The sequence below is a fragment of the Manis pentadactyla genome, chromosome 10, assembly GCF_030020395.1.
Source record: "Manis pentadactyla isolate mManPen7 chromosome 10, mManPen7.hap1, whole genome shotgun sequence".
Classification (NCBI taxonomy): domain Eukaryota; kingdom Metazoa; phylum Chordata; class Mammalia; order Pholidota; family Manidae; genus Manis; species Manis pentadactyla.
In genome coordinates, this window is record NC_080028.1 from 77,381,181 (window position 1) to 77,394,368 (window position 13,188).

At 40.3% G+C, this 13,188-nt stretch overlaps 1 protein-coding gene across 10 annotated transcripts in view; it reads left to right on the plus strand.

The window, feature by feature from the left end:
- LOC118928100 (eukaryotic peptide chain release factor GTP-binding subunit ERF3A-like) overlaps positions 1-13,188 on the plus strand; it is a 210,030-nt gene that overhangs the window by 155,137 nt on the left and 41,705 nt on the right. For 8 of the 10 annotated variants that reach the window (XM_057487025.1, XM_057487019.1, XM_057487018.1 and 5 more), the window contains 4 exons: positions 5,474-5,512; positions 5,632-5,673; positions 6,376-6,603; positions 7,620-7,653. In XM_057487025.1, the coding sequence (XP_057343008.1) occupies positions 5,474-5,512; positions 5,632-5,673; positions 6,376-6,603; positions 7,620-7,653 (343 nt within the window). Of the gene's footprint in view, positions 1-5,473; positions 5,513-5,631; positions 5,674-6,375; positions 6,604-7,182; positions 7,561-7,619; positions 7,654-13,188 lie in introns of those variants that run through there. The other 2 variants (XM_057487023.1, XM_057487026.1) reach the window with 2 other exon arrangements.

The following is a 13,188-nucleotide window of genomic DNA, read 5'->3' on the forward strand; positions in this document are numbered from 1 at the left end:
TCTGCTTTTAGTGAATGAATAGTTCGTAGAATGTTAGGGCTGGAAGTAACCCTGGCAGTAGTACAGTCTTGTCAGAGAAAGAAACTGAAGCCTACAGATACTCAGTGACTCCGATTCAGTGACAGTGGAGTCTGGAATCTGTGTTTGCCAGCTGCTAGCTTAGTGCCCTTTCCATTACATCGTGCTGTTGACCGGGAAGAGGGGCATCCCTGGGGCTAACATCTTGACCACCCACCAGCATGGATTTCCTGAGAGAGGCCCTAGAATTTGCCTTTCTTGTGTTTATTCTTCAAAAGTTTTGTTAATATGGGGCTTTGAAAAGCTTGTAATAGTAAACTTATTGAGCAGTTACTTGCTTCATATGCTTTTATCTTCACAACAATCTCTTGAGGTTATGTTGAGTCCTTTTACAAATAAGAAAATTAAGGCTCAGAAAAGCTAAATAAATGAGGTGACATCTCCTAGTAAGTGGAGGAGCCAGGGTTAGACTCTACGTCTGATTTCAAAGCTTATTCTAGTAATAATAACTCAGCTAGTCTTCTCCCTGTGATTTGCTATGAAAAGGTCTTTTTGGCTGAGACACTTTTTCAGAAACTGAGTCCGTGAGATTGTGGCCTATGGCACGGCCTCCCTGTTCTTTCTCAGTAGTAGCACGGTGACATTGTGATAAGTAGGCAATGCTCTACTTTGAAATTACTTCTTCCTACATTTTAGGAAATAATGTGAGATAATTTGAAACAGCTCTGTTCACCGCTATAGCATTGTACCTTTTTATTTTGAGAGCATAGGTAGTTAAGGCAAAACCATGGACATTTCATGTGTTGTGTGGGCGTTTGGCTGTGATGTCTGCCTTTACTGGTTTTCAGTATTGTCTGTGGGAGAAAAATACCTCAGGCAGGTGGATTTGGTTGGGAGTGTATGGTCATCTGGGTGCTAGAGAATTTTTAGTTCCTTATGCAAATTGTACTTCAGCATCTCTTCAGTATTGTTTCTCTAACCCCTTCTTGGGAAACTGACACATACAAAGTTGTTTTTAGTCTATTGAACCCTGATGGAAATGCAGTAAATATATAGGTGGACTGCTACAGATGGTGACAAAACTGAAGTGATAAGACTATAAGGAACTAGTGACCTCTGAAAACCAAAAGAAACGGCTGCAGTCCAGGCACAATGAATTACATACTTACTCGGTACGTACACCGTTTCAGCCTGTGGAGAATTTACAGGAGATGGGAAAAGGCTCTGTATTTCAGAAAAGCACAGTCATTCTGGAAGTATCTAATGTCTTAGGGAACGAAAAATGAGATCTGTGTGTGGGTGTGCTTACAGCTGCAAGAAGGGTCCTACCCTAGAGGAGCTCAGAAGAGCCATCATAAGCTAGGTAATGGGGTGGGTGGGGGGTGGGATAAAAGTGGAAAGTTTTGTACTACAATTGAGGAGAATCCTTAAGAGGATCTAGAACTGTGCACTTATGGCTCTTTAAATTAATTAAAACTAAATGTTTCAATTTAAAAGTCAGTTCCTTGGTCACAGCCACTTTTCAAGTGCCTAATAGCCACATGTGGCTCAGTGACGGTCATATCACTGCACAGAAACAGAACATTTCCATGATTGCAGAAGCTTGTATTGGACAGAATTTTGTCACACAGTTTCTCACTTCAATGTAGTGTAAGACACTGTGACTTTTGCAATGGGCACTGAAATTTTTATTCATTAATAATGAACACCATTTAGCTAACAGGACTAAGAAATTTAAGTAGGATGACTTTTACATATTGTTGTTTTGTGTGTAAAGAGATGAAAGATTAGTTTTATATATATAAAGCAGTACACATTTAAGTTGCTGATTTATGGACTTTGTGAATTAAGCACTTTAAGAATTGGCCAGACTTTTATATTTAAAATATAACTTGAATTGAAACCTGGCTTTCACAGCCCACCACAAGTGTGGCCTTCACTGTACCCATGATCTGGCCAAGTAAGATCTCTGTGTTAAAGTCCTTTGATCCATAATCAAATCTTTAAAAAAAAATTGTATTTTTAAAAACTGAGGTGAAATCCATATGACATGAAATTAGCCATTTGAAAGTGAACAGTTCGGTGGCATTTGGTACATTCACAGCGTTGTGCAGCTTACTACCTCAAGGTTCCAAACATTCTCATCGCCTCCAAAGGAAATCATACTTTTTAAGCAATTATTTAACACTCCCCTTCTCCCAGCTTTTGGCAACCACCAAGCTACTTTCTGTGTGTATGAATGTACCTATTCTGAATATTTCATGTGAATGGAATTGTACATGTGATCTGTTGTGTCTGGCTTATTGCACCATTATCAAATTTTAACTAACAGTTTTAAGATTCACAGTATCATCTTTGTTAAACCATAGGCAGTACTGTTGCCTGACTGTCTTTTGGTAAAATCTTTCATTTCTTGTTTTAAAATTTTGGGTAATATACCTTTTATCACAGCCAGTTCATTAATCTTCCTTTATCATAAACTATAGCATTAGTTTCTTTTAATTTGAGGTATGGCAGTTTTATTAACTAGTACACTTCTGATAAACTTTCCCACCTAATTAGAATTGTTCTTTTTTGAATACTTGATGAGGGTGTGCTCTTGATGAGGATGTATCTTCTGAACATGGAGATACCATTAGAAAATGTGAAACTGATTTCATTCCTTGGGAGGTTGACTAACTTCTCTTCGACTAGCAGATATGAAGTGTGCAGGACTTGGAAATCAAGCCCCAATAGTTATGTTTGCCAGCCATGAACAAGTGATTTTGGAGCTGGTAGAATTACAAGCCTATGCTCATTAGTAGCGAGTAAATCTGGATGTGATGTATATTATGAATAATAGGAGTAGAATGAGAAAGGGTTGGAGATGTGTGTGAGAGAAGAGACTGGGTACAAATACACTGACAAGTTTAAATGTAAAGAACATGTTGCTGTATCTGTGATTTTTCTGGTTCATTGCTCCAAAAACATCAGTTCGCAGATGTTGCCACCATTGCTATTTGAATTGTAATGTGATCCATGGTCTGAATGCAAGGATAAGCTTTTTTTCTTCCATCCTGTGGTAACTATTGTCAGCTTCTTATTTTGAGGCCTTTTAATGTCATCATTACTTTTATATTATTAACTTAATTGCTGTTTGTACTTGACCTTGTCTCTGCCTCTGTAAGCTGTACAAACTGAAGACAAATGTGTTATGAATTTAGGGTATTTTGAAAAATAAAACCATGAACAGATTTTTATTATGCTGCATTATGCAGCCATAGAGGTAGTCTTATGACTGATGTCACTGTCCTGAGAGGTGCCTTACAGCCTTAGGCATGTATTGTGTATTTGTAAATCTAAGAGTTGGTTGTAGAACCAGGTGTTGAGGTGTGTGTACTGTTGGGTCTTACAAAGCCCATTTGCAGTTTGGGATGTCTTATAAGTGATGAGAGAGCCCCCCATACTGATTGTCTCCGTCTTCCTTGCCTTACAATGCTTGACCGTCCTGTGTTATCACTTACTCGGTTTACTTTTACTGAGGGATTTTCAGCAGGGGCTGTCTGAGGAAGGGCAAGGTGGCATTTGTGTAACTTGGAGAAACCCATTCTAATATGTCAGAATGTTAGGTAAGTTACCGCTTACTTCATAGGGTTGGGGGGGTGGTTAAATAAGATAGCAATCAGCACATGAGGGTTCAATAAAAATTTAAGTGGATTTAGGGTAACTTGCCACAACCTCCAACCCTGCCTCCAGCACTGTGTGGATTCGTGAGTGTTTCTACCTGTCTGGCCCATAATAGATGTGCAATATATGTTAGTTGATAGAATTGAACTGACTGCTTATTACATATTAGGGAGTGGGGAGTCACTTGTTGAATATCTCCTAGGTGCGAGGAGTTCTTTAATTGCAACTAAACAAATGCATACTCTCATTCAGTACTCTGAGCAATCCTATCAGGCATATGGCACATCATTTCCATGATTCAGTGAAATAATTGCCTCTCACAACTTGTACATGACACTGTAGGTTTTAAAGCCAGGAGTCAGCCCAGTGCTGGCCTCTCAGCACCAGCGTCTGCTGCCTCCTCCATCCTGAGGTTCGCACGTCAGCCTGATCACCTAGCACTGCCCGACTTTCTCTGGAAGTTGAGTGATTTTTCCTTACTATACCTGTAAACTTTTCTTTTAAATAGGAAGTGAGAAAAAAATCTTTTGTGAAGTACAATTACTGTTCCTTCAAAACCTAGTTCAAATGCTTTTTCCATTTCTGTTAACATCCTGCTAATCGCATAGGTTGGGGTGTCTTAGACCGTTCACTCTACCTTCCTACACCTGTCCCGTGTTGCCCCTGTTACCTCTGTGCTTAGCCTCTCCTCTCCAGCTGCACTGCGCCACGGTGGGAGCCATGCTGGTATCGCTGGCTGAGGTGCCTTTCCATTCTAAGGTAATCCAGATACCACTGTGTAGGATCATCTGTAGCAGTGACACTAAGCATGTCACTTCTCAAGAGATCTTGGTTGCCCTTTACCTTTCAGGGGCAAGAAACTCCTTTCTTCACTACTGCATGTTATAGAAGATTGGGCCGAAAACTTTTCTTGACTTACAGGTCTTAACACTCCAGGGGAGTGATTTTTAAATATAACTTTGGCAGATTATGAATTCACTGTTTATTGGTGTGCAGGATTCATGTGACTTCAAATTGTTCAGTGCCTTTTTTGCATCTTGTAGATTCTTTAAAGCAAGGGCACTTTCATACCAGAGTATCATTAGGCTTTCAGATATAAAAAGAAACTTAAACATTTAAGTATCAGTATATATTTCTCATACATCTCTTTCAGTGATATCATAAGTAGATTTTCAGTGTGACAATTGTGGAAACTGGATTGTTGCTTGATCTTAGAATTCTAGTAGAGAGACAAAGCCAGTGCCATTTTAATCATGTTTTCTGAGATGTTGCAAGGGCCCATACACATTTCAGGGACTTTATACGAATGTCCTTTTTACTTTATTGGTATCAAACAGAATTTATTCCAGGATCTTAATGGTAAAACACGTACGATTATAGAATTTTAAAAGGGCTAATCATAACCTTCTTTGACTACAGCTACCAAGAGAAACTAGAGAAGTGATGTGTCTTTGTTGAACAAAATCATTAATCTGATCTGTGTATGCTGCCGAATACTCTTTAAATATATGACAGAAAAGTTTCTGAAGCAAAATATGAGAATAAGCATACTTTTATGAGTACATTTCAGTTACTAAAAGGATTCAAAATTGGCTGTGATGGGTAGATTTTTAGAAGTAGGTTAAACAGAGTTATAGTTTGAAAACCTGAGTTAGTTGCCATTAGTTAGGTCTGGATTATTGAGATTTTGTTGGGTTATTGAACTTATGTTTTTAGTGTATTTTAGAACATAAATAAAATAGATGTATAGTTTCAATTTTTAATAATAGAACTTATTTCTATTAAATAGCACCTGTGGAACCTTCTCAAGAGGAACAGTTGTGTGAAGGTAAGCATCTATAATATGACTCTTTGAATATCTAATTGAGAAAACATTTAAGTTGTCTGTAGTGTATAAAGCTAAATATTGTTTTGTAAATATATATTATATCTCAATTTCTTGTCTAGGTTCAGATTCAGTTGTTAGCATGGAACTTTCAGAACCTGTTGGTAAGAAAATTTCTGACCATATTAATACAGTATTATGAAACTCTTTCACTCTCAAGATTTGAGGTGCACATGTAAGTGTTATGATTATTGTAATGCCTACATTTATCACTGACATTGAATCTTTGTTTTTGGATTAACTATGCTGTGATAAATTTAGTAGTTGTCAATATAGAGGAATTGGGAGGAAGAATGCTAGTCAGTTTAAATAGTTATACTTGTTCCATTTACTTTGTGAGAAATTCCTTCCTTTTTGTAACTTTCTTACTTTTAAGGGTTTTATATTTCCAAAAAGTTGATAACAAATATATTACTTGTAGAGGGAAAGAAAAGAGCCCCTAAATCCTGTGTTCTGGTTTTAAACTTTCCCTTTTTTCCACTGTCAGGGCATTTTGATGCTGGAGTTACTGGGCTGTTATGAATGATACATCTCCTGTTCACATTTTGTTTGTCCTTATGAAATGAAGCTTTATAAAAATAGCAATCCCTCGTAGTCTCTGAGTCAGAGCTCTGGTGTCAGCAGTGAGGCCAGCTTGAAAGCTATTATCCATTTCTGTTGTGAAAGATACTTTCCTATGTGTCACTAGACATTGGAAACTGGAACTAAATATGCAAATTTCTATTTGTTGTTTGAAAGCATCTGTGTTTTAAAGTATAGACTCTAAATATTGTACCAGAATACTGAGTTAAAATACCTTATTTCAGTAGAAAATGGGGAGACAGAAATGTCCCCAGAAGAATCATTGGAGCACAAAGAAGACATCAGTGAAGCAGAGCCAGTGGGTGGCTCCTTGGGAGGTGGAAGGCCCCCAGAGGAAAGTGCCCAGGAGATGATGGAGGAGGAAGAGGAGATAGCAAAACCCAAATGTGTGGTTGCAACGCCAGGTGCTCCTAAGAAGGAACATGTAAATGTAGTATTCATGGGGCATGTAGGTAAGTTGGGTTCACAGCAATAAGAAATGACCAAAGTTACTGTGTACAACAAACAGAACATCTTACTTGGCTACTTGGAGATGTTTAGTGAAACTGGAATTGATCTAAATGTCTTGACTTTTAACTTGATTTTTTAGCTGGCAATAATTGCCAGCACTTTGTTCTTGAAGGTTGGGCCGATTAACAGTTGTATAATGGAATAGAAGCTGGAAGAAAATAAGCTACAGTATATTTGTATGATGCATAATTGTTCTCTAGACCACTGATGATGGCTCAGCATATTATGACATTTATTAACATTGTAGAAAATGTGCCTATTTTTGTGTGTGAACTTCAGTTATTCTGTTAACTTTATAGGATTGACTTTACTAAGTAGTTTGATTTTGCATAATGTAAGAAATTAATTGGAGTGAGTTCTGGATGCTAGTCAGGTTGCTGGTTTAGCACAAAACAAAACCCTATTTTATTTATTCAGGTGTTCTCTGTCTGACTTACTCCCAAAATTGTGAAAGGAAAATACAGGATTATGTATCTTTTTTCTTCTCTTTGTCTCTGGCTTCTCCTCTTCTTCTTTTTCAGTAGCGAGAACCCTTTTGAAATTTGTAAAGGCACACCTGTATCTGCTAAGAGTGAAAGGCAGGCTGACCACCTAAATGGAGCTCTCAGTCCTGGTCTGCTCTTGCTGTCCACTGAGGCTCCACTGCGGTAATTTATATTCTGTTGTTGCTGTGCTCTAAGCTAACGGTCAGGGAGGAATCTGTCCAAAAATTCATTCCTTTATCAGTAAAGTAGTTCTCAGTCATTGTTGAGCTGCAGGGGATCTTAGCAGCTTCATTTTACAAAGATGAAGGTAACTAGCCAGGGCGTGTGCCCCAAATTCCTATCATTTCAGTTGCTGTTGCAAGATGTAATTATATCAGTAAATGATGCCTTCATTTGTTGGTGTTTTTAATTGTTGGTATTTGGGGTTTTTGTCTTTTACACCTGGTTTACACATTGTTGATGATTACTTTTAGATGCTGGCAAGTCAACCATTGGAGGGCAAATAATGTAAGTATTTTCTGTTAAATAATAGTTAATTTAATGGAATGTTTTGGGCATTGCAAACATTCACACAAAGGGGATAAAACAGATTACCCCAACTTAAGAAAAATTAATAATAAAATGACATTACTTGTAGGGAAAGCTGATGCTAAGTAATTTTTGCAGTGTGATTGTTGTTAGTATTTTCTGATCGAATTTAGGTCTTCTCTAAAATCTTCTGTCATCACCACCAGGAACATAAATGGATATATGAAAGCTGTGTTTTAGATTTTTTTATAAAAACTAATACAGAATCCTAGATTATAGGAAATGTCAGTCTGCTTTCAGTATAATTTTCTTGGGAGTAATGAAAAGCAGTTCTTGAATTAGGTGCATGGGGGAAAGTTTTTTTCTAATCCATCAACTCCTTAAATTTATAATCAAAGATAGGTGGTTGGCTAACATGCTAAGATTAGAAGATATGAAAATACCATGGTTGACCTTTAGTAATTTATTCCAGTATTGAAAATCCTTTTAATTAAAAGGCTTTTCTTTTTTTTTTTAAATTGAAGTATCATTGATATACAGTCTTTTAGTTTTAAATATACAACACAGTGGTTCCACCGTTTTGCATATGACTAAATCCTTACCCCCGTAGTGTGATTACTGTCATCAATGTAAAAAAATGTTACAGAATCATTGACTATGTTCTCCATGCTGTACTATTCTGACCAAATTATATTGTGATTGTGAATTATTGTGTCCTTTTATCCCCCTCAGCCTCTTTCCCCACCAGCTTGGTAACCGCTAGTGACTTCTCAGTGTCTGAGTCTACTGCTGTTTTATTCCTTCTGTTTTGCTTTGTTTTTATATTCCACAAATAAGTGAAATCATACAGTATTTGTCTTTGTCTGGCTTGTTTCCCTGTGCATAATACCTTCTAGATCCATCCATGTTGTTGGAAATGGCAGTATTTCTTTTCTTTCTATGGCTGAATAATATTCCATTATGTATATGTACTACATCTTCTTCATCCTATAGGTAAATTTATCTATCCTTTATTCTATTTAAATTTATCTATCTTTTATTTTATTGATGGACACTTAGGTTGCTTCCCTACCTTGGTTATTGCAAATAGTGCAGTAATAAACATAGGGGTGCATATGTCTTTCCAAATCGGAGATTTTGTTTTTTTTGGGGGGGTAAATTACTGGGTCAAATGGTATTTCTATTTTCAGTTTTTTGAGGAACCTCCATACTGTTTTCCACAGCAATTGTGCCAATTTACATTCCCACCAAAGTGTAGGAGGGTTCTCCTTTCTCCACATCCTCACCAGCATTTGTTATTTCTTGTCTTCGGATAGTGGCCATCCTGGCTGGTCTGAGGTGATACTCAGTGTGGTTTTAATATGCATTTCCCTTATGATTAGTGATGTGGATCTTTGCATGCGCCTGTTGGTCCTTTGTATTTCTACTTTGGAGAAGTGTCTATTCATGTCCTTCCCCCAGTTTTTAATTGGGTTATTGTTTTTTGTGTATTGAGGCATATGAGTTCATATATTTTGGATGTTAACACTTTATCAGATGGGTCATTTACAAATATATTCTCCCCTACTGTAGGATAAGGCCTTTCATTTTTAATCCCTCCTAAATTAGATCCATGTATTTTTTTGTTTGTTTTGTTATCATTAATCTACAATTACATGAAGAACATTATGTTTACTAGGCTCTCCCCTACCCCAAGTCCCCCCCACAAACCCCATTACAGTCACTGTCCATCAGCATAGTAAGATGTTGTAGAATCACTACTTGTCTTCTCTGTGTTGCACAGCCCTCCCCTTTCTCCCACCCCTCACATTATACATGCTAATCATAATGCCCCTTTGTTTTTTCCCCCCTCTTATCTCTCCCTTCCCACCAATCCTCCCCAGTCCCTTTCCCTTTGGTAACTGTTAGTCCATTCTTGGGTTCTGTGATTCTGCTGCTGTTTTGTTCCTTCAGTTTTTCCTTTGTTCTTATAATCCACAGATGAGTGAAATCATTTGGTATTTGTCTTTCTCCACTTGGCTTATTTCACTGAGCATAATACCCTGGCTTTAGATTTGTGGTTACCAAAGGTTCCAGGTTAGTTTCCTTACTATCTAAGAGTCTAACTTAACTCAGTTAGTATGCTGTTACAAACACAATCTAAAAGTTCTTTTCTATTTCTCCTCCTTTTTCTTCCTCCTTCATTCTTTATATATTTGGTATCAAATTCTGTACTTTTTGTCTATCCCTTGATTGACATTGGGGATAGTCATTTTAATTTTGCATTTGCCTTGCTATCAGCTGCTCCACCCTCCCTACCGTGGTTTTACTACCTCTGGTGACAGCTATCCAACCCTAGGAACACTTTCATCTGTAGCAGTCCCTCCAAAATAGACTGCAGAGATGGTTTGTGGGAGGTAAACTCTCAGCTTTTGCTTATCTGGAAATTGTTTAATCCCTCCTTCAAATTTAAATGATAATCTTCCCGGATAAAGTAATCTTGGTTCCAGGCCCTTCTCCTTCATGGCATTAAATACATCATGCCACTCCCTTCTGGCCTGTAAGGTTTCTGCTGAGAAGTCTGGTGTTAGCCCGATGATCGGGTCCTTTGTATATGTTCTTATTTCTGCCCCTGGCTGCTTTTAACAGTCTGTCCTTATCCTTGATCTTTCCCATTTTAATTACTATGTGTCTTGGTGTTGTCTTCCTTGGGTCCTTTGTGTTGGGAGATCTGTGGATCTCCATGGCCTGAGAGACTATCTCCTTCCCCAGATTGGGGAAGTTTTCAGCAACTACCTCCTCAAAGACACTTTCTATCCCTTTGTCTCTCTCTTCTTCTGGTGCTCCTATGATGCAAATATTGTTCTGCTTGGATTGGTCACACAGTTCTCTCAATATTCTTTCATTCTTCGAGATCCTTTTTTCTCTCTGTGCCTCAGCTTCTTTGTATTCCTCTTCTCTAGTTTCTATTTCATTCATTGTCTCCTCCACCATATCCAACCTGCTTTTAGTACCCTCCATTGTGCTCTTCAATGATTGGATCTCTGACCTCAATTCATTCCTGAGTTCTTGAATGTCTTTCCATACCTCCATTAGAATGTTGATGATTTTTATTTTGTACTCCCTATCCAGGTAAGGGGTCCAGGGTGGGAGCAAGGGACGTAGGCTACCTCTTGCCGATGTGCTTATTGCTTGTGTTTTCTGTTGGAATTCTTGGGTCCCTGATCCTGCACCAATGGAAAAGGACCTCATCAGGGAGGCTACTACCAGAGACTGCTTCTCTGGGTGCCGTACCCTTTGGAGGGCCAGGGAAACAGAACCCTGGATGCTTCAACAGGGCTTCCCAGGCTGGGTTCCTTGGAAGGCAGGAGGCCACCTGGCTTTCCAGTGGCTTGGGAGAAGTTCTGCCAGAAATGGCTCCTCAGCAGCACCTGACTGCCAGCAAGGTCACATCTTTCTTGTGCTTATTAGCCTGTTTTTTTTCCTAGAGAGGAAGGGACCACACTCTGTTAGGCAGGAAAATAGATATGAGTGGGATGGAAAGAGAATAAGGCCAGGAAAAAGCCCACTAAAAATGACCCAGAGTGGATCAGTTAAAGCTCAAAAAGCCTGGAGCAACTTGGCCTGGAATGTTTGAATATTCCCCAGAGAAAGGAGGATGTGTCAGCATAGCTCATGGCTTTATTGTGTTAATCATGCAGGCCCAGCTTATTTTTTTTACTTAACCTATATGCTGTTTTTTTTTTTCTCCTTTGGCCCTAATCAAGTAGTTTGCAGTCTAGGCAATTAATAATGGCAAGTAAGCCCAGCATAAACAACATAGTCACAGGCAGGAAGGATTTCATCTTAAAAATAAGATTGTGTTTCAATACCCAGGAAGTTAAGAAGTAAGATTCTTAACTTACTCTTTAGCAAACAGACAATATCTCAGCCCACCCTGGGGGCGCCCCCCCCCAGGCAGTCTTGTTTGATATGCTCCCAGACCAAGAAGGCTCAGCTCCCAGGGAGAAATCACAGCAGGAAGTTGCTTGTGTTAAGTTAGTTCTAAGTATTATTCAAAGACCACCCAACAGGTCTGCAACACCAGCCCTTAGTCACATTCCTGAAGAATCCTTAAAAGGGGGAACCCCCAAGCTCTCAGGGCGCTCCTCTCCCTGATGTCGCCTGTACTTTCTAAGTGCGTAACCTTTTCACTTTAAACTTTCTTTTCAACCTTTCAGGGTGCTGTCTCTCTCTGAAGTTGCCTGCACTTTTTCTGTAAGCACTTTAAATAAAACTTTTCCTCTGCTTCACTGCTGTGTCTCTGCCTTTTGATTCTTTTTTGCGGTGGAGACAAGGACCAAGGAAAATAGACAGTGTTTCCCCAACAACCCCACCCCATCTTCAAGGAATATGCAGGTCACCCTGACTAGAGAGACTTGCGGCTTAACCAAAGGTTCCAGGTCCAGCAAAGCCCTGGGCAGGTGCTGAGGACACCACAGAGGAGAGGCTGCTGCCCGATGCACCTACCCCAGGGGTGTTCTGACCAAAGGTGGGTGTGGATGTGCCTAGAATGGAGAGACTGCAAAGAACTGAAAACTAGGCCACAAGCAAAAGGTGTCAAAGCAGGTGGTAATGAACTGGGGGGAGGTCTGCTTGCAAATGCATCCCCACAGGATCCCTTAGCCCACACTGCTATCCAGCTCACCCCTTGGTAAGGAAGCACACGGGGTGACTGGGTCCTAAACTCTGTGCTCCACGTGAGCCTGCCTACCCCCCCCCCCCCACCACTGCAGCAGAGCCCGAGCTGTCCTTTGGCCACCTGAGGAGAACTTTTGCACTCCCTTGGGCACCACAACGCAGCTGAGGGGGACACTGAGTGGACCTCTCTTCTCTCAGGACTAATGTTATGTCTCCTCCCCATTTGCCTGCCACCTCTCCTCTACTTCACCGCAGCCCCACCCCACAGTCAGCCCCCATCCTCCCACAGGCTCAGTCTCCTGCACATGCTTGCCCGCTTGGAGACTCCTGCCCAGTGCTGGGCTACCATCCACAGCAGCTCTCTGGGAAGATCCTCTCATATGTAACTGTATTTGTCTAGGCCTGAGGTGGGGAGGGTGCCCCCCGAGGTGCTGACCTTGCACGTAATCTTCCCCCACACCCAACCTCTGGGGGTCACACCTTATTGTAACCAGGAACTGCTCTTGCCCCCAGATCTCAGCTGCGAGCACAGTGCTGTCCCTGCTCCCGTGCCAACCGCACCCGCTCCAGATCCTCTGCCTCATCAGGGCCTGTAGTCAGCCCCCTGCCCCTCCTGCTCCCTGTGCCATTTAACCAGGTTGGGTTTACTCTCTATCCACTGATTTTAGGTCCACACCTCAAGACCGAATGTTGCTGGGCAGACACAGCTGTGCTGACCGGCCTTGCTTCAAATTCCTAACCACAATTTCCCAGACTTCAGAACTGCCAGGCACAGCTCTCACATGTCGTTTTCTCCTCCTCTCCAAAATGACTACTGAGAGAGGCCCTCCTTGGTATACATCTCCCCCTAACCCA